A 23,683-nucleotide genomic window follows, 5' to 3' on the forward strand; every position below is an offset into this window, starting at 1 on the left:
TAATAACTAATTAGGCATCAACTACCATCATTTACTGTAATACCTATGTTCTGATACTTGGGAAGAGGTGGCACTTGCATCTATTATTTTGTACATTTTTAGTTGGCTTTGGTCTTCAATTTTTTGCCAGTCATTTTCCACCACGTCAGTGTTCAAAGCTTTTTTTTTGGCACACGTATTCAATGGGAAAAACTTACAAGTTTTCATTTTTTTTCTAAATAGTGGCCAATGATTTTAATGCCATTCGCAATAAGCCACCCATTTTCTGCTGCTAGCTCTTCATTGCTTTTCACTGTGAAAGTGAAAAGGAGTGGAATGGAGAGGACTGTAAGGGAATTGTGACCAAGATAAGTGTATAAAGTTTTCTCTTTCTCATCTTTACCAATGTTTTTCCCCTCACATACTTTATTTGTAAATGTATTTAAAAATGAAAACCAGAAGAACTTTATATTATGATATTCTGTATGACAACTACGAATACTATTAATGAAATAATGGATGTGGTACAGCCAACGCCCAGCAATCTTGAGCTCCTGAATGCCAGACACAGGTCTGCCATTAATACCATAAGTGGTTTTTGACAAATTGTTTAAACCTCTCTCCCTCAGATTATATTTCTGTAAAACAACAATAGTATTTGCTTCTCTATTTCAGAAAACAGTTGTGATCATTAGACTATTTTGTAAGTGTTTAACATAAAGGGCTACAAAAAATCAAAATATCAAATTGTATGTTGTGGTTTCTCTAGACAACAGAATACCAAGGACAAATAGGATATGAAAATAATTTGATTAAAATAACTGAAAAGAATGGAATCTCCCTAAATTAATCTTAATTCCAACTATGTGTGTCCACATCACAAAGACATCTTGAAATCTGGCACGTTTGATTCTGTGTTCAGACACGCCTGGGACAGGAATTACAAAACTGCTCGAGGCACTGCCAGGGTGCCTGAATGCATTGTGCTTGACTCCAGCTTATGCTCTGACATTTCCTTTCCTTTTCTAACCTGAGATCAGGCAAGTATTAAGGAAGTGATGCATTTGGAGCAGGATGCTGAGGATCCTCCATTTCTGTTGACTTCAATGTGAGTTTAGGGAAATGCCCACCTCAGATGAGCCACTGAGCATATTCTCAGGACTTTGGGTTTCATGGAGAAAAACAGGAGGGTTGCACTCTAGAACCACTAGTAACACTGATTAACAGAGAAACACCATATGCACTTTAGGAAATGGCATATTCTTCCCTGCTCAGGTGTCATGATGTAGTTAAAGGAGACCACTTAGTTGAAGTACAAGTGTAGTAGAAGAGGTGGAAATTCATTTGCCAAAGGATTATGGGATGGGTTTAATATAATACCTTCCAGTTGCCTGCAGAAAGATTCTGGAGAGATCCTGCAGAGCCCTCTAAAGTAGCTGGGTTGGAGCTTTCTGCTAGAAGTGTCAGATATGGTTTTACTACAGACGGGTGCCACAGCATTTCCACTCCCTTAGGAGACTTTGAAAATCCTGGTATAGGGCCAACTCCATCCCACTGAGAAAGAAATGCACATTAGCTGTAAGTATATTGGTTTAAGCAAAACTGAAATCAAATGTTTATATCATAATTTAAAATAGTGGTTATAGTCACCATATTACTGGATATGGTCAATTTTCTCGCGGACACAGTATTTTACTATTGGAAAAACAATACTTAATGTTTTCATAATAGAAGAAACATACAAACCTGATCTTCTTGTGAAGTTCGTTTTTTCTTCTTCTTTTTTTTCCCCCAGCAGCTTGGCTCTGAATCTTTGCTGGGTGATTCTTTCCCTAACAAGTCATCCAATTCATTTATACCCAGCAGACGTGCCTGAGGTACCTCCAATTCTAGGCGATAGGACAAGTTTCTCAGTGTGCACACACAGTTCTCCACTGTCTGGAACCCAAAGTATGGAGATATCCTGTAATTAATATACTTTCACAAATGGTGAAACAGCATATAAAACGAATCAAGTACATGTGAAAATATTTGTGGAGCACAGCTTTGGGGAACAAGAACTCCCAAATTCCAATTGTCCGTATCACAATGGCTCTCTCTATGGCTCTGGGTAAATTATAGTTTCTCTACTTGTTTTCTCAGCTATAAAACTGGTGATAATAGGGGCCTACCTCACAGGGGTGCTATGAGGATTAATTAAGCAATTAATAAAAAGAGTTTTGAAGATAAAAAGCATGGTAAGTGCACATTATTATTGCCCCCCCCCACTCCAAAGAATGGGTGCTTCATCATGAGAATTAAACGGGGGGGGGGGCAGGGAAAGACGTATAGCTCAGTGGTTTGAGCACTGGCCTGCTAAACCCAAGGTTATGAGTTCAATCCTTGAGGGGGCCATTTAGGGAACTAGGGTAAAGATCTGCCTGGGGGTTGGACTAGATGACCTCCTGAGGTCCCTTCCAACCCTGATATTCTATGAAACACACGGAATAAATAAATTTGTGTTCCACAACAGAATTTGATTTTGTGCATAAATAAATGTAAGGACGGAAAAGGTTTTGTAAAAATAAGTAGAACTCAAGAGTTTTGTGGCTGGCTTGCACTATCCAAAACAAAAACGACACATCAGACAACTAGTCTGATACCTAGAAATTACTTAGGCCATGTCTACATCTAAAATTTTGCAGCGCTGGTTGTTACAGCTGTATTAGTACAGCTGTATAGGGCCAGCGCTGCAGAGTGGCCACACTTACAGCAACCAGCGCTGCAAGTGGTGTTAGATGTGGCCACACTGCAGCGCTGTTGGGCGGCTTCAAGGGGTTTCGGGGAACGCGAGAGCAAACCGGGAAAGGAGACCAGCTTCGCCGCGGTTTGCTCTCGCGTTCCGCGAACCACCCTGCAAACCGCAGGGAAGGAGACCTGCTTGCTCGGGTTCGGGGAACGCGAGAGCAAACCGGGAAAGGAGACCAGCTTCGCCGCGGTTTGCTCTCGCGTTCCGCGAACCACCCTGCAAACCGCAGGGAAGGAGACCTGCTTGCTCGGGTTCGGGGAACGCGAGAGCAAACCGGGGAAGGAGACCAGCTTCGCCGCGGTTTGCTCTCGCGTTCCGCGAACCACCCTGCAAACCGCAGGGAAGGAGACCTGCTTGCTCGGGTTCGGGGAACGCGAGAGCAAACCGGGAAAGGAGACCAGCTTCGCCGCGGTTTGCTCTCGCGTTCCGCGAACCACCGTGCAAACCGCAGGGAAGGAGACCTGCTTGTTCGGGGAACGCGAGAGCAAACCGCGGCGAAGCTGGTCTCCTTCCCCGGTTTGCTCTCAGCGTTCCCCGAACCGCCGAGCAAGCAGGTCTCCTTCCCTGCGGTTTGCAGGGTGGTTCGCGGAACGCGAGAGCAAACCGCGGCGAAGCTGGTCTCCTTCCCCGGTTTGCTCTCGCGTTCCCGGAACCACCCTGCAAACCGCAGGGAAGGAGACCTGCTTGCTCGGGGTTCGGGGAACGCGAGAGCAAGCCGGGGAAGGAGACCAGCTTGATTAACAGAGGCTTCCTCAGGTATGCTGGGATACCTGCTTATTCCACGGAGGTCAAGAAAAGCGCTGGTAAGTGTCTATACTTGATTACCAGCGCTGGATCACCAGCGCTGGATCCTCTACACCCGAGACAAAACGGGAGTACGGCCAGCGCTGCAAACAGGGAGTTGCAGCGCTGGTGGTGCCCTGCAGATGTGTACACCTCCTAAGTTGCAGCGCTGTAACTCCCTCACCAGCGCTGCAACTTTCTGATGTAGACAAGCCCTTAGTTAAAAATAAACACACACCTTGCTGTCATAATCTGATGTGTTCACACATGTATGAATCACATATAGCAAAGAATCAACCAGCCCTTCACAAGACCTCATCTGCTTCCTTGCCTCTTCGCCTGCAGAGCTTAGATTCCTGAAGTGGTAAAATGCAATAAGCATATCAATCAATATACTGTATATTTATGTATGGTATTCAGAGTCATACATATATACAAGTAATGGTCTAAGCAAATCATTTGCAGAAGGAAAGTCTTTTTATACAGTTGGTTGATAATCTACTTTGGGAAATTACAAGCAGATATGCCATTTGGCTCAATCTGGTGTGTTTCAAACACACACAAGAAACTGTTTTTCAGAAAGTCTCTATGACTCTAGAGTAAAGCTGTACTTGGCAGGGATAGTTTAGCAGTATTCCAGAGTGTGACATGGACACCACCATATCCAGGGAAATCCTGCTTCTATCTCAGCACTGTATACCAGCTCTGTAGGCTAAAGCAGTGGTTTTCAAACTGCGGGTCATGACCCAGTACTGGGCCGTGGAATGTAAGGCACTGGGTTGCGGTAGCTCTGGTCAGCAGTGCTGACCGGGCCGTTAAAAATCCCATCGGCGGTGCTGCCCGGCTAAGGCAGACTAGTCCCTACCTGTTCTGACTCCGCACTGCACCTCGGAAGTGGCCAGCAGCGGGTCCAGCTCCTAGGCGGGGAGGGACCCATGGGGCTGAGTACCAGCTCTGCGCTCCCATTGGCTAGGAACCAACCAATGGGAGCTAGTGTGTGTGTGTGTATGTGTGTGGTGCCTGTGGGCGAGAGCTGCACAGAGCTGCTTGTGCACCTCTGCCTAGGAGCTGAACCTGCTGCTGGCTGCTTCAGGGGCGCAGTGTGGTCCGTGGTGCCAAGAGAGACAGGAAGCCTGCCTTAGCACCCCCACTGCGCTGCTGACCGGGAGTGGCCTAGGTAAGCCCCATGCCCCAACCCTGTGCCCCAATCTCTGGTCCTGAGACCCACCCCCAACCTGGAACCCCTTCCTGCACCCCAAGCCCCCTATCCCTGGCCCCATCCCAGAGCCTGCACCCCTAGCCCAGAGCCCTGATCCCCTCCCACACACCAACCCCCGGAGCCTCCCCTAAACCCAGATCCTCCCCCTGCACCCTCAGCCCCACCCTGGAGCCTGCAACCCCAGCCCAGAGCCCTGACCCTCTCCCACATCCAAGCCCCTGTCCCAGCCCTGAGACCCTCCCACACCCCAGACCCCTCTTCCCCTGCTCCGTTGGGTCATGGGCAACAACAATTTTCTTCAACTGGGTCACCAGAAAAAAAGTTTGAAAACCACTGGGTTAAAGGAACACAGTCAACTTGAAATCTCAATTCAATATAATTTTTTAAAAAAGTAGTCTCGTGTACTGCATGTGGCCCCTGAAGTCTCTGTCATTTTTTGTGGTTTTATGTTTTCCTATTTTTAAAAGTGCTTTTTTTTTCTTATTGCTGTTTGAAACACCCACTTAAACAAGAGAGAAAACAGTGAAACTGACTATACATGAAGTGTCAAATGCAGAATGTAAATAGATTAAAAAAATAGAAAAAACATATTTGTCTCTAATTGCTTTCCTTTATAGTTATAGTTATAGTAATCTCATATTATTTGTAACAATAGCAGGTAAAAGAAGTTCATTCAATAGAACAATTTTTAACTTGATAGTGTCCATTTAATTTATATACATTGTTTGCTATCAGTAATGTTTAAATATTCAATCTAACAAAGCACTCCTAGTTTTCTTACTTACATTTTTCATTACAAATAAATTCCTCTAAAATTTATTTTTCATCAAAATTAAGTTTTAAATTTTATAGAATCTTATTAGTGATGTGAACAGTATCACATGATTTTTGTAGAGATGGCTTTACTCAAGTTAAGTCAAGGTTTGAAAGAATAAGTTTCATAGACAGTACCTTCAGTATCAAGACAGTGGTGATTAAGATGGAAAAGATTAGCTATGAGCACAAAAACAGTAGAAGCTTAATCCTTACCAAGTAGCAGCATTAATACATTCATAAAATATTACCTCTGAGCTCCTAAGTTTGTATTTATGATCTTTTCCTACTAACTGGCATGCGAGGAAGAACTAAAAGGGTTAAAAAGGATGTAACAACTATATTATTTAAGAAATTGTGATTTAAAAGGAATGTGCATACATTGTTGTATAACTTGATTACTGTGTTAACAGAGATCTTGAAGATGGTGATTTACCTCAGGCATCCTGTAGTATTGCGCAGAACTAGAGACGTCTGGAATTTAATTTTATGATCATTGTCAAAGGAAGAATTATTCCATCCAGAATGTGGAACTATCACAGTGTTAGTTAGTGTTGATAGAGCATCTCGAATGATTGTCATCTTTACTGCATCACATGAGGACAAGTTCCACAGAACTCCTAAAAAGGGAATTGCATTATACTATTTAATGTCAGAAGATAACTGGTAACTTTGATTGCAGTGAACAAATATAAACCAAAAGTAACCACATAATATCTATCTTCTTAAACAGAGGGGAAAATTAATTTACCTATATACAACCAAAAGAAATATAGTGGATTAATTCTGTAATGCAACCTTTATACTCCACATATGACCAACAGGTGGCCTGCAAAGTTGCCCTTAAAAGATGTATTTCACAGGTTGGGGAGACAAAGTGGTTCCCAAACTGTGGGATATGTTTTCTTCAACATTCCTCAGTCTGACTGATCCATCAGCGAGCATGCCTGTAATTTCAGGTCAGCAGTGTACCAATTAAACTTCCTGATGGAACAGACAGAACATGCGATTATTATCACAATGGACCTAATGTTGGGTAAGCTGGTGGGTCCCTCGGTGGGAGGCTGGGATGAGTGTGAGAGAGCAGGTGCACAAGTGAATGGAATATACTTCTCACATCAAGGAAAAAATAAACCCTCTATTGATTTGATGGGGTACAAAAGAAACATTCACTGAGGAGGACACAGCCCTGTTTCTGTTACCTGACAGGAGAGGAAAACATCCCCATCACATTCTAGAAGCCGGGAGGAAGATTCTCCTGTGCTTTTCTAGTAACAATACAGAGACACCCAGAGTCCCAACTTAGGTTGCCAAATATTCCTACATGCTTTCCGGAGATAAATACCACAATCCTGACACTTGTACACATCTCAACAACCAAACTAGCAACTCCTCTCAGACAAAAATCTTGCCAGCCTTCCCTGCAAAATTACAAGCACCAACTCATAGTTCTTTAATGAGAGAGAGAGAAGCAGAGAAAATGCTGTAAAGTTGGCATAGGATGAGAAAGAACAGTGGTGGCCAACTCTGTGGAAAATTAACTTAATACTAGGGTTCTAAGTCAAGTGGCATGCTGCATATATTCGCCACTCTTCAGATGCCATCTTGCGCGCAGAATCTAAGTTTTCAATTTTTAAAAAGTGAATCTGAGAAGTAAACTGATCTCAGCTCACCTTGAGATGTTAACTCTGAAACTTAGTGATAACTTAAATGTCAACATTAACTATTTCATTACTGACCAGAGCATGTAAGAAAAGAGAGAATCACATTACAAAGGTCTGTACAATTTACTGTGAATGACATCTCATTTTGGAGCCATGAATGAATGCTGCTTAGGAGAATACTACCGCTTTTCTTTTTTGCTACAGTCATGAAAGAACTAAGCCCAAGGAGCCCAGCAGACTGTATATGAACCCAGCAAGAGAAGCCGAGCCCCTGGAGTTCAGCAAAGCATACATGATGATATGTTGATCATCTCCACAACACACTGTGAGTAGTGTCTCATTTTGTGTCTCAAATATGTGTACCTTTGAAGAATATCACTGCTCCACCTGCTCTGATATCCCGTATTTGACTGCTGGCTAATACTTGCATTTTGTATGGTAGGTAAATACGTATGCAAGTTAGGTGCCCCTCTGCTTTTAGCAACATGCCAATACAACTTTTACTATTACAAAAGCTGACCTTCACTACTTAGGGTTAAATTTAAATAATAATAGACACAGGAGTAAATCCACTTATTCCTGTTCATAAAGACAAACACTTGGAATCAGATTTGCCAAATTCCATTCAGTATAAAAATAATTTACAGTAAAAGTTTTAAAATTGTATTTAAGCTTATTTGCTTTAGAACACAATTTACACCCAACATTATTTAAGATGCAATGTTCTGGTCAACTCCACTTCATCTGAGATGACTGACTGATTAGGACAGAAGTCTTACATTGCTTTCATTTCTGCTATTTGAAAAGAAATGGTCAGTCTGTACTCAAACAAATGAAAGACTTTTTTTTTGGTTAGACTCTATACAAAAGACGTGCAGACAGCAACTTTATCATCAGGAAGAGTGCTCCAAAAGTTGCATATCTAGTACCAAACTTCACCATAGAAAACAAAGAATCAAAACATACTAGATACACTTTAACAAACAATTTCCTGGCATCAAAGAGAACTAGGAAAGAAACCAGTGATTTATTCCTTCCCCTCTTTAGCAAGGTTATATGTAGCTAAACAATATTCTGCTGTACTAAGCACTTTGTTGGTGCTGCTGTAGTGGTTACACTCTACCAGCACTATATGCAAAATAATCATAAGAAAAAGCATTAGGAAGAGCTGGTCAATTCAAGTTCTCCCTTTGCAGTGAAAAAATTTCTGGGGCCAGCTAATGAAATTAATAATATCTGTGCACTCACTACCTCATTTAAAAAGTAATAAATCACATCCCCTCCATCTTCACTGAAGGAATGACACTTGATGGCTCATGAAAAATGCTATTAAGAAAGTAGTAAACAGAAAAGACATCCACCCTAAGGGACAACAAGACAGATGAGAAGGCAGAGAATACAAGAGTGATATCATTTCATAATAGCAGTAAAACAAACAAGATAAAGTACATGCTGTTAGATTCTAATATGGTACAGACCCTTTTAGTAGCAACAGCAATTACTTTAAATCATTTCAAGACAAAAGTTTTAAGAAAGAAGGAGAGTAACGTTTGTCCTTGTTACCAATACTATTTTGCACTTTTCTAATTCCTTTCACTGTCAAAAGTTTTACAGCTATTATAATCCTTACAGTACCCTCTTGAAAGAGGAAAGAATTACCAACCCCAGTTTTCAAGGAGTTAAGGTGGTGAGGGACTCATACAGGGCAATTCAGGTTAAAATGTTCAAAAGAGGTTTCTGATTTTGGGTGACCAATTTGAAACCCCATGCACCTGATATTCAGGAATGCTGAGATCCATAACTCCAGCTGAATGTTGCTGGCCACCCAAAATTGAGAGGCAGAAAATTTTTGAAGCTTTTAAATTAAGTGTTTTTCCTAAGGCTGCAGAGAAATTCAGTGCAGTAGGAGCAGAGTAGAAATAAATTACTAGCTCTGTTTTCAAACCATTAGCTTATATTCCTCCTCCTCATGAGTGAAGTAAATTAGGGTGACAGGCATGCTACAGTAGAGAACAAAAAGGCTTTGAAACAAACAACTTTAACCTAAACTTTCTCCTCAAACTTGACAGTTCCCAGGGTTTGCCCTTGACGACCTTTGCTATCACAGCTTTTGTTGGCGCTAACAATATCCACCTATTATGTGTGTCAACAGAAATGATTTTAGTTTTTATCCCTATCCAGGGTCCGACAAGTTGCCACCCTGCTACAGACATACAGTTTATAAAAAACTAAACCAAATCTGAAACCAAATCTAAGGAAAGACAGATGTATACACACATATTTGTGATCAGTTGGACCGATATAGTTTAGTAAATAATTTTAGCAGTATTTAGTCCACTGCATTTCTATCATAATTTTTTCTCCCACCAGGAAACACAGCTTGAAAATTCATCTAACTTCTCAGTTAGTATTCATCTTTCACTGGATGTATTTGTAATTTACTCTTCATGTATCATATTTTATTTACTTTAAGAGCAAGATAGCAGTGTACAAACCTTAAAAGAAAGTTAGTATAGGTCTCTCGCAACTTATGCGCATTTAACATGTGCAATTTCAACTTTATGCGTATGGCCAGAGTGGGGGGTGGGGGTGGCCTCAAGCGGGGGTGGAGGGGTGCAGTCTCAAGATTTAAAGGTGCTGGGGCACCAGCTGTGGCTGGGAGTCCCAGGGCCTTTAAATCACTCAGCGGGCTCCCAGCTGCAGAGATGGCTGGTAGCCCCTGTGGCGAACTAAAGGGCCCGAGGCTCCAGCAACCGGGGAGCTCCAGGCCCTTTAAATGCCAGCCCCAGACGAACTGCCAAAGCTGTGAGCAGGATTTAAAGGGCTCCTCTGGGCTCCCCACTGCGGTGGGAAGCCTGGCGGAGCCCTTTAAATCCTGCCTGCAGCTCCGGCGGCGGGACCGGAGGCAGGGGGGGGGCATTTAAAGGGCTCCACTGGGCTCCCCACCACAGCGGGAAGCCCGGTGGAGTCCTTTAAATGTCCCCCCCGGCCTGGCCGCCGGAGCTGCGGGTGGGGTTTAAAGGGCTTGGGGATATAATTTTGACTATACGCGGTTTTTGCTTTACGCGATAACCGCGGAATGGAACCCCCACCTAAGATAAGACTTGGCTGTAAATGGCATTTCCTCAATAGACCATTACGACTACTATTATAAATGCCATGATTAATTTTTCAGTTTGACCAAACCCTTAAAACATTGTTAATTCTCCCTTCAATATTCAAACATTTCTGGACACAGAGAAATGAGACAGAGCAAAACCTTCAGGCATGCAGCAAAGCCCATCTTTTTCAAGGCAGCTGAGTAGGGATGGGTGAAGGCAGTCCTCTGCTTTATGTTATGATTTTCAATTATGAGATACCCAGTTGGGGCACTGGATGCATTCCTACACTGGCTTCCCGTTGAACAATTGAGATTTTTCAATAGCTTCTAATTCAGCAAATTTGAGTGGATTTTCACAGGAATGGCAACAGGCAGATCCCTGAAACAAAGGCCACACCCTCTGCCAAATTTAAGGTTCCTGCTCCAAAGCATGGTAGTGCTAGAACTTCTCAAAAACACAACAACAACAAAAAAAAGGGTTGCCAGCATTTTTTAACACGAGAAAACCTTACGTTTCTCTACCCTTGTTCTCGGAAATGGCTGAACAGTTTGACTAAGTTATAAGCAACTGAAAATTGGATCTTATAATTGGATGTACTGGGTAACCTCAATAATAGATGTTTCTACCAGTCTCATCTATGATACACACATGAAGTTAATATCCATGTGAAACGTACAGTAAGACAACAAATTGCACATATCATGTACCCTCGACAGCCTTACCTGAACTCTGCATGAATCCCTCTCCATCACTCTTAGTCTAAAGTTACATCTACACGTAGGGTAGCATGTAGAGAGAGTGCACAGGTATAAATATCAGTGTAGATGGTGAGGCAGGTCTTAGGTGAGTGGAGTATCCTATATGCCTGAATCCTTGGGTATGTACCACATACGGCTCTCTACACAACCAAGCACTGCCTTCCATGTCTACACTGCTAATTTTTAGCAGTGCAGAATCCCACTGCCTCTCCGCTGCTAGCACCTTTCTTCACCACAGTGAAAGGCTCTGAGAGGGGGTAGGCAGCAGGAAAAAGCTCTGGGAGTGGGGAGCTGCTGGTGCCTTTTTCCACTGCCTCCCCCACTAGAGCCTTTCACTGCAGCATGTAGCTTCCTGTGTAATGCTTGTACTCTACATGCTACCACAAACGTAGACATACCGTAATATTAAAAAACATGCATTCCTCTAAATGTGGAATTTCACCAACAAAATTTCACTGCTCTGAAATGCTGGCTGGGCAACATTCACTTCTGCAGTGGTGACAAGATTAAAGTCCAATATCTCTATCCTGGTTATTGGGTTAGCTGGATCTGTATCCCTTTTGAAAGCTTAGGACTTGTCTACACTTAAAAGGCTGCAGCTGCGCTGCTGTAGCTCTTTGGTATAGACACTACCTACACCGATGGGAGGCTTTCCCCTGTTGGTGTAGATAATCCACCTCCCCAAGAGGCAGAAGAATTCTTCTGTTGACCTAGCACTGGTTTACACCAGGGGTTAGGTCAGTATAGCTACATCTCTCAGGTGTGGATTTTTCACACCCCTGAGAGACATACCTATACCAAAGTAAATTCCTAGTGTAGACCAGGCCTTAGTCATCCCTCTTCCAGTGGTATAAAGCCTTCATCTCTAACTCTTTAGAGTTAGAAGATTTTGAAGGGTGTGCGGGCTGCTCTGAATTAATCTATAAATGCTGTATGTTTGATATGATTTTCTACGGCCTTGTCTTCATTGCTAAAAATGGTGTGCTTTTTAAAATCTCTAGATAACTAACATGCATGATCTAGGCTGAGATAAAAACACACTGACCAGACACTTGAAATACTTATGCCCCCTTCCAGGGTTGACCTCACAAAGATTACCCTGCAGTAAAACAATGTTCCAGTTGGGAGAAGAAATTGATGATTGAGCCTGGTATTTTCTTTTATGTGGTTTTGTTTATTTACAAGGAACGTACAAAGTCCTGCTGCTCCAAATGCAGGAGGAACCAAAAACAAAAGGAGTAGTTTCTTAGCTTACAAGTCCAAGCTTCTTTCAGCCAGCAATCCCCACCCAGACCCTTTCTCTAGGCATCTCTCAGGACCATATTGTGCCTATAAGTTGCTGTTTGGCTTTCTTGCTCTGCCTTTGAGTCTCTCAACTCACTTCTCAACTGTCAGTGCAGCTGTCATTCTGGTGTCCCTGTGCTGGAGGACAAGAGCAACCTTAGCAAACAGATCCAGGAATATGGCCTTTCATATCCAAAAGTTCTGCAGCCACTTTCATTGTCCCAAACCTGCATTACAATGTGATCACACCAGTCATGGGCCCAGAAGTGAGTCTCCAGCATCTGAAACTGCTCCATGAATGCCACCAATAACCTTGAATTGTTTTTCACTGTGTCCCTTAGCACCCTGTGTTGGAACAAATCATTTCCCCCATTTTACCTGTAGGTCTGCAAATATTGGAGGATTGTGCATCCTGTATTTACAACTTTCATGAGAATAATGCAGAAGTCTGCAGCTTCCATGCTTCTGTCAGATGGTGGACAGCAAAAAGTGCCATGCAGATTTGTGGGATTTTTTAAAAAAGGAACAAAAATTACGGGATATGGATGGTATTATGGGATGGAGAAGGTTGCATGCTGGGAACTTGACCCCAAGCTTCAAGAGATCCCAGGGCAAGTCATTTCTATCCCACAACACATTGCAAAAATTTCCCAAAAGGCATTACAATTGACAGTGGTGCCTGGCTCACTGGGATACCTACCTGTGATGCACTGCACTTTACACTGACAGTAGAAAAGTGCAGCTGATCCTGTTCACCTACCTATTTAAGTAGCTAAACCCCAGCTGCTAGGGTGTAAATACTTCCCTGCTACTCCAAGTCTTTCCCTGTCTCTCTGGGATTCTGAAGAGAGGGGCACTATTGGGAGGAAGGAAAGAGGTGCTATGACAGTGGAAGAGTCCAAGTGGAGAGGCAGGAACAGCTCATGGTGTGGGGATGAGGCTATAGAAATGAAGCCAGAGGACTCCCCATGTCACAGTGTGGCTAGGTCTTGGATTACCTCAATCTGGCCCTGGGCTGTTGGTGTAAGGAGTCAGCCTCCTCCTGCCTTGTCCATATTTGAGCTACTGAAGTACTGTGGGAGGTATGCCTTCAGTTTGTGGAGTCTGAACTGTTCTTTAAGTCAGAAGAGGAGTAGGGGGCAAAAAGTAGAGATAGAAAAAAAAAAACAAAACAAAACCAGATTTAGAGAACTCAACAAAACAGTGAAATACAGAGTATAAAGGAGAGGTCAAGTCTCAGCATTGGTAGCAGTGGGGAATTTAAGACAAGTAATGGAGCTGTGATGGGGGGAGAAATTCATTAGTGTGAAGAAATGAAGGAAAAATTCAGGAAAATGGGGAGGCCAGTAAAGTGGAACAGAAAAACGGAATCTCAGAATACTTCCCTTAGTTACATGAACAGCAGCCCCTTGTGAAATACCAAAAATACATAAAATGCAATACGAAAAACAAAAAATAGCATTTTTCTATTTAGATATCAAATGGTATGTCTGTCCCATCCCCCATCAAATTAATGCTTAGCAAGATGTATATGCCTGCAGTCTCCCTCTTTCACCCTGGTCTTACAGTTGAAAAAAAAATTACACTTCTGTACCCAATTTGTGCTTGTTTTAAAATACAGTTAATGAAATATAATAAGCTAATGAATTTTGAACTGGTTTAAAACATGTGCTAATATCTTTGTATTCTGTGAAGTAAAAAAGGATGAAGTGTAGAGTGAGCACAGTAAGGTTTGGTTCACAGTAATAAAATCACCTGTTGCTGACACTACATTTGCAGCAACAGGCATAGCTGCACACAGTTTAACTGCAAGTGTAACCATGTAAATATATATACATGGCACCATTTTGACAACTTAGGCTACAGGTTTTAACCACAGTTTCTAAAATGGTATGAACACACTTTGTCCTTCGCTATACTTGCAAGGACAAAATGTGTTCAGCAATCTGTTGTTGGCGACAGATGTTTTTTGTACAGGAGGTAAGATTTAACTGTATTATTGATCATTTACACATTTTTAGCATTGTTTATATAGGAAAATTACCTGTTGATAAAAGGTGCCTGTAGTAGTTGCAAGCTGAATTGGTTTTTAGTGATTTAAATACAAACGCAGACCAAAAGCTGATACCAGCACAGTTTCAGAAACCATTGCTGAAACCTAAAACCTAAGTTTTGTAGTGTAGTCAAGGCTTATGACAAATGTAGAAAAAATCTTCAAGGTTTTTCTGTTCCTTTTAAAATGTATATATTTTTTAAACTAAAGATATGTTGGAGAGCTGATTTGTTTTACAGGCAACCAGCAAAGGATTGATTAAATATGAGCGTGTGCCCTTTTGCCTTCTTTATGGTATAATAAGAATGTCAGAGGGTGTTTTAATTTTTCCCCTTTTGTTTAGTTTTTGGAAATACACCTCTACCCCGCTGTAACGAGACCTGATATAACATGAATTTGGATATAACGCAGTAAAACAGTGCTTGGGGGGGTGGGAGGAGGGGGACTGCGCGCTGCAGTGGATCAAAGCAAGATCTATATAATGTGGTTTCACCTGTAATGCGGTAAGATGTTTTGGCTCCCGAGGACAGCGTTCTATTGGGGGAGAGGTGTACACAGAATGTCAACTCCTGTCTTCCTGTTTTGTCTTCCTCCAGTGCTTGAAGATTACAGAATGCATGGAGTCTTGTCTACCATATTTTTGGCAGAAGTTTACAACCATTGAAGCTTTCACAGTGATAATGGCATGAAAACTCTAGTGTAGATGAAGGTGCCACAAACATGTGGTCTAATCCTGCTCAGAGCAGATCTCAACAGCAAGTGAATGATATGAGCTACAGGAGCCTTTTCTGCACTGGAACTTCCATTGTTGTGGTCATTGGCAGAGCTGCAGTGGCGTTATTAACAACTGGATTTTTTTTGCCCAAATTTTGCTACTGCAGCCTCAAAAGGGTGTATATTATTAGGTCCACTGAACAATGAAGACAGGATGGCTTAGAGCAGTGGTCCTCAACCCGTGTCCCAACCAGCACACAGCTGCAGCCCATGTGACATCCACAGGGTCATACAGCTAGTATTGGACGCGGCGCACATAACACATTGTGGGAGGCATTTGCAGTCCACAATGTTAAATAGGTTGAAAAACACTGATTTAGAGACTGGATTTGGGCATTTCTATCTGAAATGAAGACTGACAAATCTTGAGATCGTGTAGGCAGAAGTCTAGAACAGGACAGAAAAACCCCACATAGAGTTTCTCCCGGAGAACATCCAGAAAAACTCCCTTTATCTCCAACTGAAAAGAAATAGGCAGACAGCTCTTCTAGGATACTAGCCAAGCAGTGGAGCAAAACTACAATGGATCAGAGTCTGGAAGAAATCTGATTGTACACTTGGAGCTGATCATGTTCCTTTCCTGTTATGTGAAGAGGAGGCCCCCTGACTCCAACACATGATATGAGATTTTCACCCACAGAAACAAAGCAGAAAGTGTCTATCCTGGGCCAGCAGAAAGAGGATAAAAAGGATCTCTCCAACAGGATGAAAAGGATCTTCTAGATCAAAGGGACTTCCTGCAAGAAGATGACGAGAACTAATGAAACTCCTCATTCTGGGATGTAAAACTAAAGTGAGAGGATGATGATAACTACACAGAGGAGCAAGGAAACTGGGAAAGGAGGGTCCTTATAGGATTCAATGTCTAATATCACATTACCTTTCTGGAGATTTAGAGGCCTTTGTAAGGGAAGGTCTGTCAGTTAAGTACAAAGACAAACTTTGCGATCCCAATTATGATGCCGCATGTGGCATGAGCTGTGGAACCAGAGATACAACAAGAAGAGACTCTAAGGATGATTCAGCTCAAAAGAATGTAGCAAAAGGATGAAAACCCTCCAACAATTTACACAGAGCGCTTTTGAAACAAAGGTAAGATGGCAATTACTGTGACCTCAAACATTATGCAGTGAGACCTACTTTCTGTTGGAAACGTCACAACATCTATGATAATACAGGAAGATAAGGCCTTGTCATCAACCATGAGGAATGGAAAAATGGGCATTTCCATGCCATGAAACAGTGGCTAAGGGGCTACGAACACTTGTTCCCATTTCTCAGAAGCCACATCCTGGATGACAGAGTGCAGCACTGAAGCCACTGAGGGGAGTTTGTAGGAGGGAGAAAGAATACAATCAGCATGTAAAGTTCGCATTGCCAATGCCAACCCTGCTCCTGGCTCCTCTGCCTGCATCTGTGTTCAGACAGAAAAACTGACCATGGATACCTCTACTCAGGTCTTGCTGTGGATTTGCAGAGACTTGTGGCCTGCATTTCCTCGTCACAAAAAGCCTGGGTGGGGACACCATCAAGTGAGGGAGGTGTCTACTGGTAGAATCTCTCAGAAAACAGGTGGGAGAGCTACAGGAGGAGGTGGCTAGACTGAGCACATGAGACATTCACTGAAAACATTTATACGGAGAACTCCAAGGCTGAGGAAGTAATCCAGCTGGAGGGGACTGTAGTAGCGCTACCGGAGGGAACAGTCCCTCCATAGGGAGTAGGCTGGCTGCTGGTTACTTCTGGCAGCAGGCAGTGCTTCACGTCTGCTCTCAACTCACCATCCATAGAGAGAAAAAAATAGTATGCTGCCCTGGCAATGTGAGATGAGGAATCTTTCCGAAAGGTGGAGAAGGAGAAGCCATGTACCATCGTGCTGGGAGCATTATGGCCACCACTCTCAAGAAGAAATGAAGGGTGGTGATGGTGATGATCGATGACTCCATTCTAAGGATAACATAGAGATCCAGTGCTGTCCTGACCTGGCAACCTAGGAAGTGTGCTGCCTGCCAAGAGACTGTATCTGACACATTCTGGAAGGATTGGTGAGGATCATCCATCCCCATGCTGCTCATCCATGTGGGTACTAACAATACTGCAAGGTATGACCCTGATCAGATCAGAAGAGCACAGATTGTTCAGGAAGAACAGGCCGAAAACAGAGGGAGATGGCCTGGCCTTTGCATATCAAAGATGTATACAGTTGCACTGAGGTTGAGATAGAAGTGGGAGGCAGATGTGTTGAAAGTCTCTGGGTAAAGATAAAAGGCGTAAAAACAAGGGGTTACTACAGACCACCTAATAAGGAAGAAGAGGTGGATGAGGCTTTTATTAAACAACTAACAAAATCATCCAAAACATAGGACTTGTTTGATCCTTAACCATGGATGACAGGACAAGATGTAATGGGCTTAAATTGCAGCAAGGGATATTTAGGTTTGACCGTAGGAAAAACAAATTATCTAGGGAGATTGTGGAATCTCTGTTATTGGAGGTATATAAGAACAGGTTACACAAATACCTGTCAGTGATGGTTTAGATCAGGGGTTGGCAACCTTTCAGAAGTGGTGTGCCAAGTCTTCATTTATTCACTTTAACTTAAGGTTTTGCATGCCAGTAATACATTTTAACGTTTTTAGAAGGTCTCTTTCTATAAGTCTATAATATATAACTAAACTATTGTTGAATGTAAAGTAAGTAAGGTTTTTAAAATGTTTAAGAAGCTTCATTTAAAATTAAATTAAAATGCAGAGCCCCTCGGACCGGTGGCCAGGACCCAGGCAGTGAGAGTGCCACTGAAAAATCACACGTGCCATAGGTTGCCTACCCCTGGTTTAGATAATACATAGTCCTGCCTCAGTGCAGGGGACTGGACTAGATGATCTATATTCCTCCAGTCCTACATTTCTATGATTCTATAATTCTGCTGAATTCTTGAGGATTCAATATTGGTCGTGGAGTGTCTCCACTCATGTTGTAATGTGCCTTGGGTCAGGGACAAGGACTATTTGGGCTTTTTGCAGGGGTCAAAATTTGGCTTAGAATCTTTAATGATAAAAGGAGAAAAGGATCAGATCCAGTCTCTAGTATGTAGTGAGTCTGAAATGGATGTATTCACTATCAACTGCTCCCTGCAAAACTTCTTTGTAATTTATTATTTTCTATCTCAGATGTAATTAATAACATATTGTAGTGTTCTATACACCATATTTGCATAAATAAAGGTAAATTACAACTCTGTGGACATATGCTAGACAATACTACATCAATTTTTAAAAGGTGTCTAGATCCTATCATAGTTAATGAAGAAAGGCCCAGATAGTTACTTCTAATAACATTCTCCAGGATTTCTCTGGATCACTCCTTTTAAAAAAGCAACATCTCCAACAAACACTGTTTTAAAAGCATAATGATTTCAGACAGTTTGATGTTTTCTCACTTCAATCATCAGTCATGGAAATGAAGGTTACTTAATTGTCTGGTAACAAATCAATGACATTTCTTCTGGGTTCAGTACTCTCTTGCTTTTCATCCATGCATTTAAGACACCTCAGACATGCATTTTACAATGTTACTGGGAATTCAAACATCAAGTAGAAATAAAATTTAAACCAAATGTATCTTTTGATTTAAAAAAATATTACTATAGCAATTGATAATTGTGAATTGTTAACAGAAAAATTCATTATGGTTCATAGACTTCCACCTAGTCTTAACTCTTCAAATATAGCAAAGAATACACAAGAATGATCTCAAATGATAAGAAATCGTTCTGAATCATACCTGAGTTTTTACAAAATCTTTGGAAACACAATCAGACCCAGCTTCTTTCAAAGGTAAAGATGCAACATAAAATGCAGGCATTTAACTGAATGGTCATGTATTTAAGAGACGTGTGGGAGCTTTTTAACCTATGGTTTGCTAAATTAGTTAGAAAATAAAACATTTGGTGATACCTAATAATAAATTATATGATTGACATAGTTTAAAAAAGTTTTTTCAGTGATCCACAGTAGAATGATATGACTGTACAAGAATATTCATTCCTACTTTTTTTGGTTTGTCAGGCATAGAAATTCAAAAAATAACGTGACTGCATTCCACAGTAGATGAACATTTCCACTCATTAATATTGAAGTAAATAGCCTGTCACCTTTTAAAAGTTGTTTCCAAGTTATAGCTTGTAAGTTTTTCAAGACTATGACAGTCTCTTTGCGTGATTCATCAATGTGTACCCCAGTGGGATCCTGATCCTACTTGGACTGTGTGTGCACTATTGCATTAAAAATAGTAAACATGGTACAACAATATACAAAATTTTGAGTGGTTGACAGTCTGTTGAATCCTGGCTGTTGAAGCCACTGGAAACAATCAACTTATCTGCATAGTAAGTAATTTTCCATTTACTTCAAGAACCGGTTTGACCTGATTTGGGCAGGCTTGGTTGCTGTCATGGGAGAAATTCTGCTTCTAGAGAGAACAAGTTAAATACATTCTTCTGTTTGGGATTCAGCCAATTTTGCTGACTGAGATTCTGAAAGTACTAGGGGAGCTTTAATCTATAAGCTGAGAGTTGGACTCATTTTCCTCATTGCTCATAAAAAGCAAGTGGGGACATATTGGTTTTTTTTGACACTTAAGGTTAATACCTCCCTGTGGAAGATGGGGGTGCCAATATCTCTCAAATACTAGGCCTTTATTCAAGAAGCCATTTCTTGATACTGGAAATTCTCTCCAACCATTGCCTTGTCTTTAACTATCCTTTTGGAGACAAGAGTATTGCGAAGGTTGCAAAAAGGGCAACTCTGTCATCTAGAATCCTTAGATTTTCATTCATACTATTCATTCTGGTTTAAGACCTGCACTAATATTGTTAGGTGACAAACTACTGGCAATGGACTATGAATAGGTATTTATGATGATTCTTTTAAATCTTTCAGTAACTTCTTATACTGTTAACAGTGAGGACTTTTTTTTTTTTTTTAACTTGCCAGCAGATTCTGTGTCTGGGATGGATGGTATTACGCAAGTCATTTTATTCCTGTCTGAGAGGTGGTAAGGGTTTTTTTTAAATAGTTGTTCCTCTGACCTAAGAATCTCTTGTGTGGGGGCTCTGCAAAGCTCTGTTTGGCCACCACATTGCATCAAAGTGTACGTGATGTTCCTGTGGTAAGATAGTGAGATGATACGGTTGTGAGCCATCAGTTTGCAAATTAAATGTGCATCATCAGGCCCAGATGGTGCTAAGTTTGTCCTTTACCAGTCTAAACTCAAACTTAAGCTGTGGATAAAGGTGAGATGGCTAGAGTTCATTCTGGAGAAGATGCTGACGACGGGTCCACTTTTTGCCCAAGAAGTTTGCAGTTTGGGAGTGTTCTGGGATCCCAACTATTTGTCCCAACTATTTGTAGTGCCCTAGGTTGTGTCAATCACAAACACTACCTTGTCAAACTTGTATCCAGTTATGTACTTTTGACCTTTCCTTTTGGTTTTGGACTTTGTTTACTATAATACAAATCTTTGTGACTTCAAGAAAACACTACTAAAATGTGCTCTACTGGGCTACACTTGAAGACCATTTGAAAACTACAACTGGTGAAGAAGGAGAGGTTACCTACCTTGTACAGTAACTGGATTTCTTAGAGATATGTGTCCCTATGGGTGCTTGACGTCAGAAAGTGTGCACACCTGTGCACTCTTGACTGAAGCTTTTCATTAGCAGTATCTGCACGTCCATGCCTGTGCCCTAGACATCCTCACACTCTGGTATGAAGGTATATGAGCCGTGGAACGGGAGGGCAGACCTGACACCACTCCAGTCTCTTTTCAACCACAAAAATGTGGTAAAAGGCAGAGGGGAAGGAGGGTAGGTAGTAGAGCACCCAAAGGGGGACACATCTTGAAGAACTCCAGTTACTGTACAAGGTAAGTAATCTCTCCTTCTTTGAGCAGTGTCCCTATGGGTGCTCCACATTAAGAGATTCCTGAGCAGTACCTCAATTACAGAAGAGAGTGTTGAGTAGGCAGATTCAGTATGGACCATAGAATAGAGTAATCAAAAGCCATATCAGATTTATTTAACAGGGTTAGGCACAGAGGTATTGTAAAATGGGACCCTACCCCCACTCTAAATTATTCCAGTAGGATGATCTCACACAACCCCCAATGTTATCCAGAGGAAGAGTATGGGTGTAGTTTTCCACCTGTGAGAAGGTAAGACACTAATTTTAGGGGACTTTCTTCCCCCCATCTACCTAGCGAGGTTACACCAGCAGGGCCTTGCCTACTGGATCCTCAGAACACTCTGGGACTGGGTTTAAGGCTGCAACCAAATTACAAATTACCCTCCCTTTTGAGGGATATCACAGCTGCTTGTGACCTTGGGACTGAGCCTCAAAACTGGAGACTATGGCGAAGGAGCTTCCAAATTGCTTCGCCCTTTTGTCACAGTACCTTCTCCCCAGTTGCTCCTCTCACCCATGTCAGATGGTGTCTGTGAGGTGGGGTGCTTCCACTCAGTTACTAGATAGAGTTAACATACCCTTAACGGGTAGTAGCTATATCTCGAACTAAACTGTTTAAAAGGGCACACACACAAAATAGCAGATCAAAATCAAACAGTTTTATCTTTCCCAGGAACAGCCTAAAAACAGGAGAAAATTTGTTAGCCAGCTTCAAAATATACTAAGCAGGTCAAAGGTTTTAAATATACTAAAGCAATCCTTATACTACCTCCTACACCCAGATGAAAAAGCATACTATTTACTCTGCAGGTATACATACAACCCCCTCCACACTTTAAACAGTAAGTCTCTTTCTCCCAGTAGGTGTGAGTGAATGAAGAAGTGGGTGAATGTATTGGCTGAATACTCTTTGGGGGGAGCGGTCCGCTCACCGACCTGGCAGTCCAGTGTCAAATGAAAATGGAGAGAAAAAGAGAAAAGAAAAAAACCCTGTCCTCTTCTAAGCTTAGGACTGCCCAGCCTGCTGTGAAGTGGAGTTGCTTTTGTCTGGGGCACAGCTCATACATATCTTTGCCTTGGGACTGGACTGGGAAAGCCTCCACGGATCCGGCTGCAGTTACCCCACAGGACCCTCCACCCTCTCCCTGGCTCAGAGGCTGCTAAGAACTCCCCAGGCCAATTCTAGTTACAACTTTCTGCCTGGCTGGTATCAGGGCAGTATGGGGATGTGGGTTACTGGTCTCCCACAGCTCAGGTCCCTCCCAGCTACTCCATTTACTCTCCCTAGCGAGGGCCTCTGTGACTGTCTCTCATTCCCTTTACAGCATGTCTCAGCCACTCCCCACTGGCCCATCCTGTTTCTAGTGCTATTGTTCCCGTCCCTCTATGGGGTCCTGCCTGGCTGTGTCTGTCACTGCTTCACAGTGGGTTTTCTGCTTTCTGTGCTGACCATCTGTACTGTACTGTTCTGAGCTTGCTGGCTCTCATACACATGTAGTGTCTTTAGGCAGCTCCCCTCCAGCCTCTCACACTGCACTTCTCCTCCTTGCTTCTGGCCACAGCGCCTCACCCTCTCTGGTGCTGCTCTCTCTGTCTTTCCCCCAGCACACACAGAGGCTGCGACAAAACACTACAGTTAAAACACCTTCAAAATCCACCAACCATTCACAGCCTCATAAAATACCAGTACTACTGCCCTTTTACAAACAAGCAAACATCTTCCACCTCCTGTCCCCAACAATCCACCACCCACATGAATCAGACTACATAAAATAGAAGTCTCAGTTTATGATTCGCTGTCACCCTCTTCATCCACTGACAGCCATCTCTCCTGGGCAGAAGCCGGGCTTCCTACCACAGTAATGATATGGGAGAAGTAGAGGGGACTCAATGTGTTGCTGTTACTACTGGCTGGCTCCCCTCTTGAGAAATTTTACACTTGTTCTCAGATTTGAATTGTCAGTTCATGACAGAGCTCTCTTGGTGGATAACTCAATTATTAAAATTGCATCTGGGTTCTAAAATATGTAATCTGGATTTTGTACCTTTATGGATATTTTTCTACTGTATAAGACCCAAAAGCTCCTGAAATTCACAGGCTAATCCAACCTAGTGAGAGGTAAGTAAAATAAAATTAAATAGATTAGCCTGCCATTTCCAGGCGTCTAAGAAAGCATCTACACACATAATGTCTATGTGTGGGGAACTTGAGGACAGAAAGAGGAATCTCTGAGTAAGCTGGAATGAGTCAAAGACTACACATAGGAATAGCTGGTGCAGAATGCCTAATAAGATGACTTTGTACGTTACTTATTTTATTTAATACATGTTACTATTTGATTAACCTAGAATTGATAAGGAAGTGATCAACAGCGGGCAAATGAAGTACTGAATACAACTGATAGAAGGATGGTCACATCACTCAATATTAAATTTACTTTTAAAAAAACAGAAAAACAACTAAGGTTGCGATACACATTTGAATACAATTATATGTACTGTTT

At 42.1% G+C, this 23,683-nt stretch overlaps 1 protein-coding gene across 7 annotated transcripts in view; it reads right to left on the minus strand.

Annotated features, from left to right (window-relative positions):
- Positions 1 to 23,683, minus strand: part of PKP4 (plakophilin 4) — a 212,063-nt gene that overhangs the window by 19,781 nt on the left and 168,599 nt on the right. For all 7 annotated transcript variants that reach the window (XM_050969182.1, XM_050969181.1, XM_050969180.1 and 4 more), the window contains 4 exons: positions 6,019 to 6,202; positions 3,789 to 3,906; positions 1,726 to 1,917; positions 1,360 to 1,533 (listed from right to left, as the gene is read on the minus strand). In XM_050969182.1, the coding sequence (XP_050825139.1) occupies positions 1,360 to 1,533; positions 1,726 to 1,917; positions 3,789 to 3,906; positions 6,019 to 6,202 (668 nt within the window). The remainder of the gene's footprint in view (positions 1 to 1,359; positions 1,534 to 1,725; positions 1,918 to 3,788; positions 3,907 to 6,018; positions 6,203 to 23,683) is intronic.

This window comes from Gopherus flavomarginatus, chromosome 10 (assembly GCF_025201925.1).
Source record: "Gopherus flavomarginatus isolate rGopFla2 chromosome 10, rGopFla2.mat.asm, whole genome shotgun sequence".
Lineage (NCBI taxonomy): Eukaryota > Metazoa > Chordata > Testudines > Testudinidae > Gopherus > Gopherus flavomarginatus.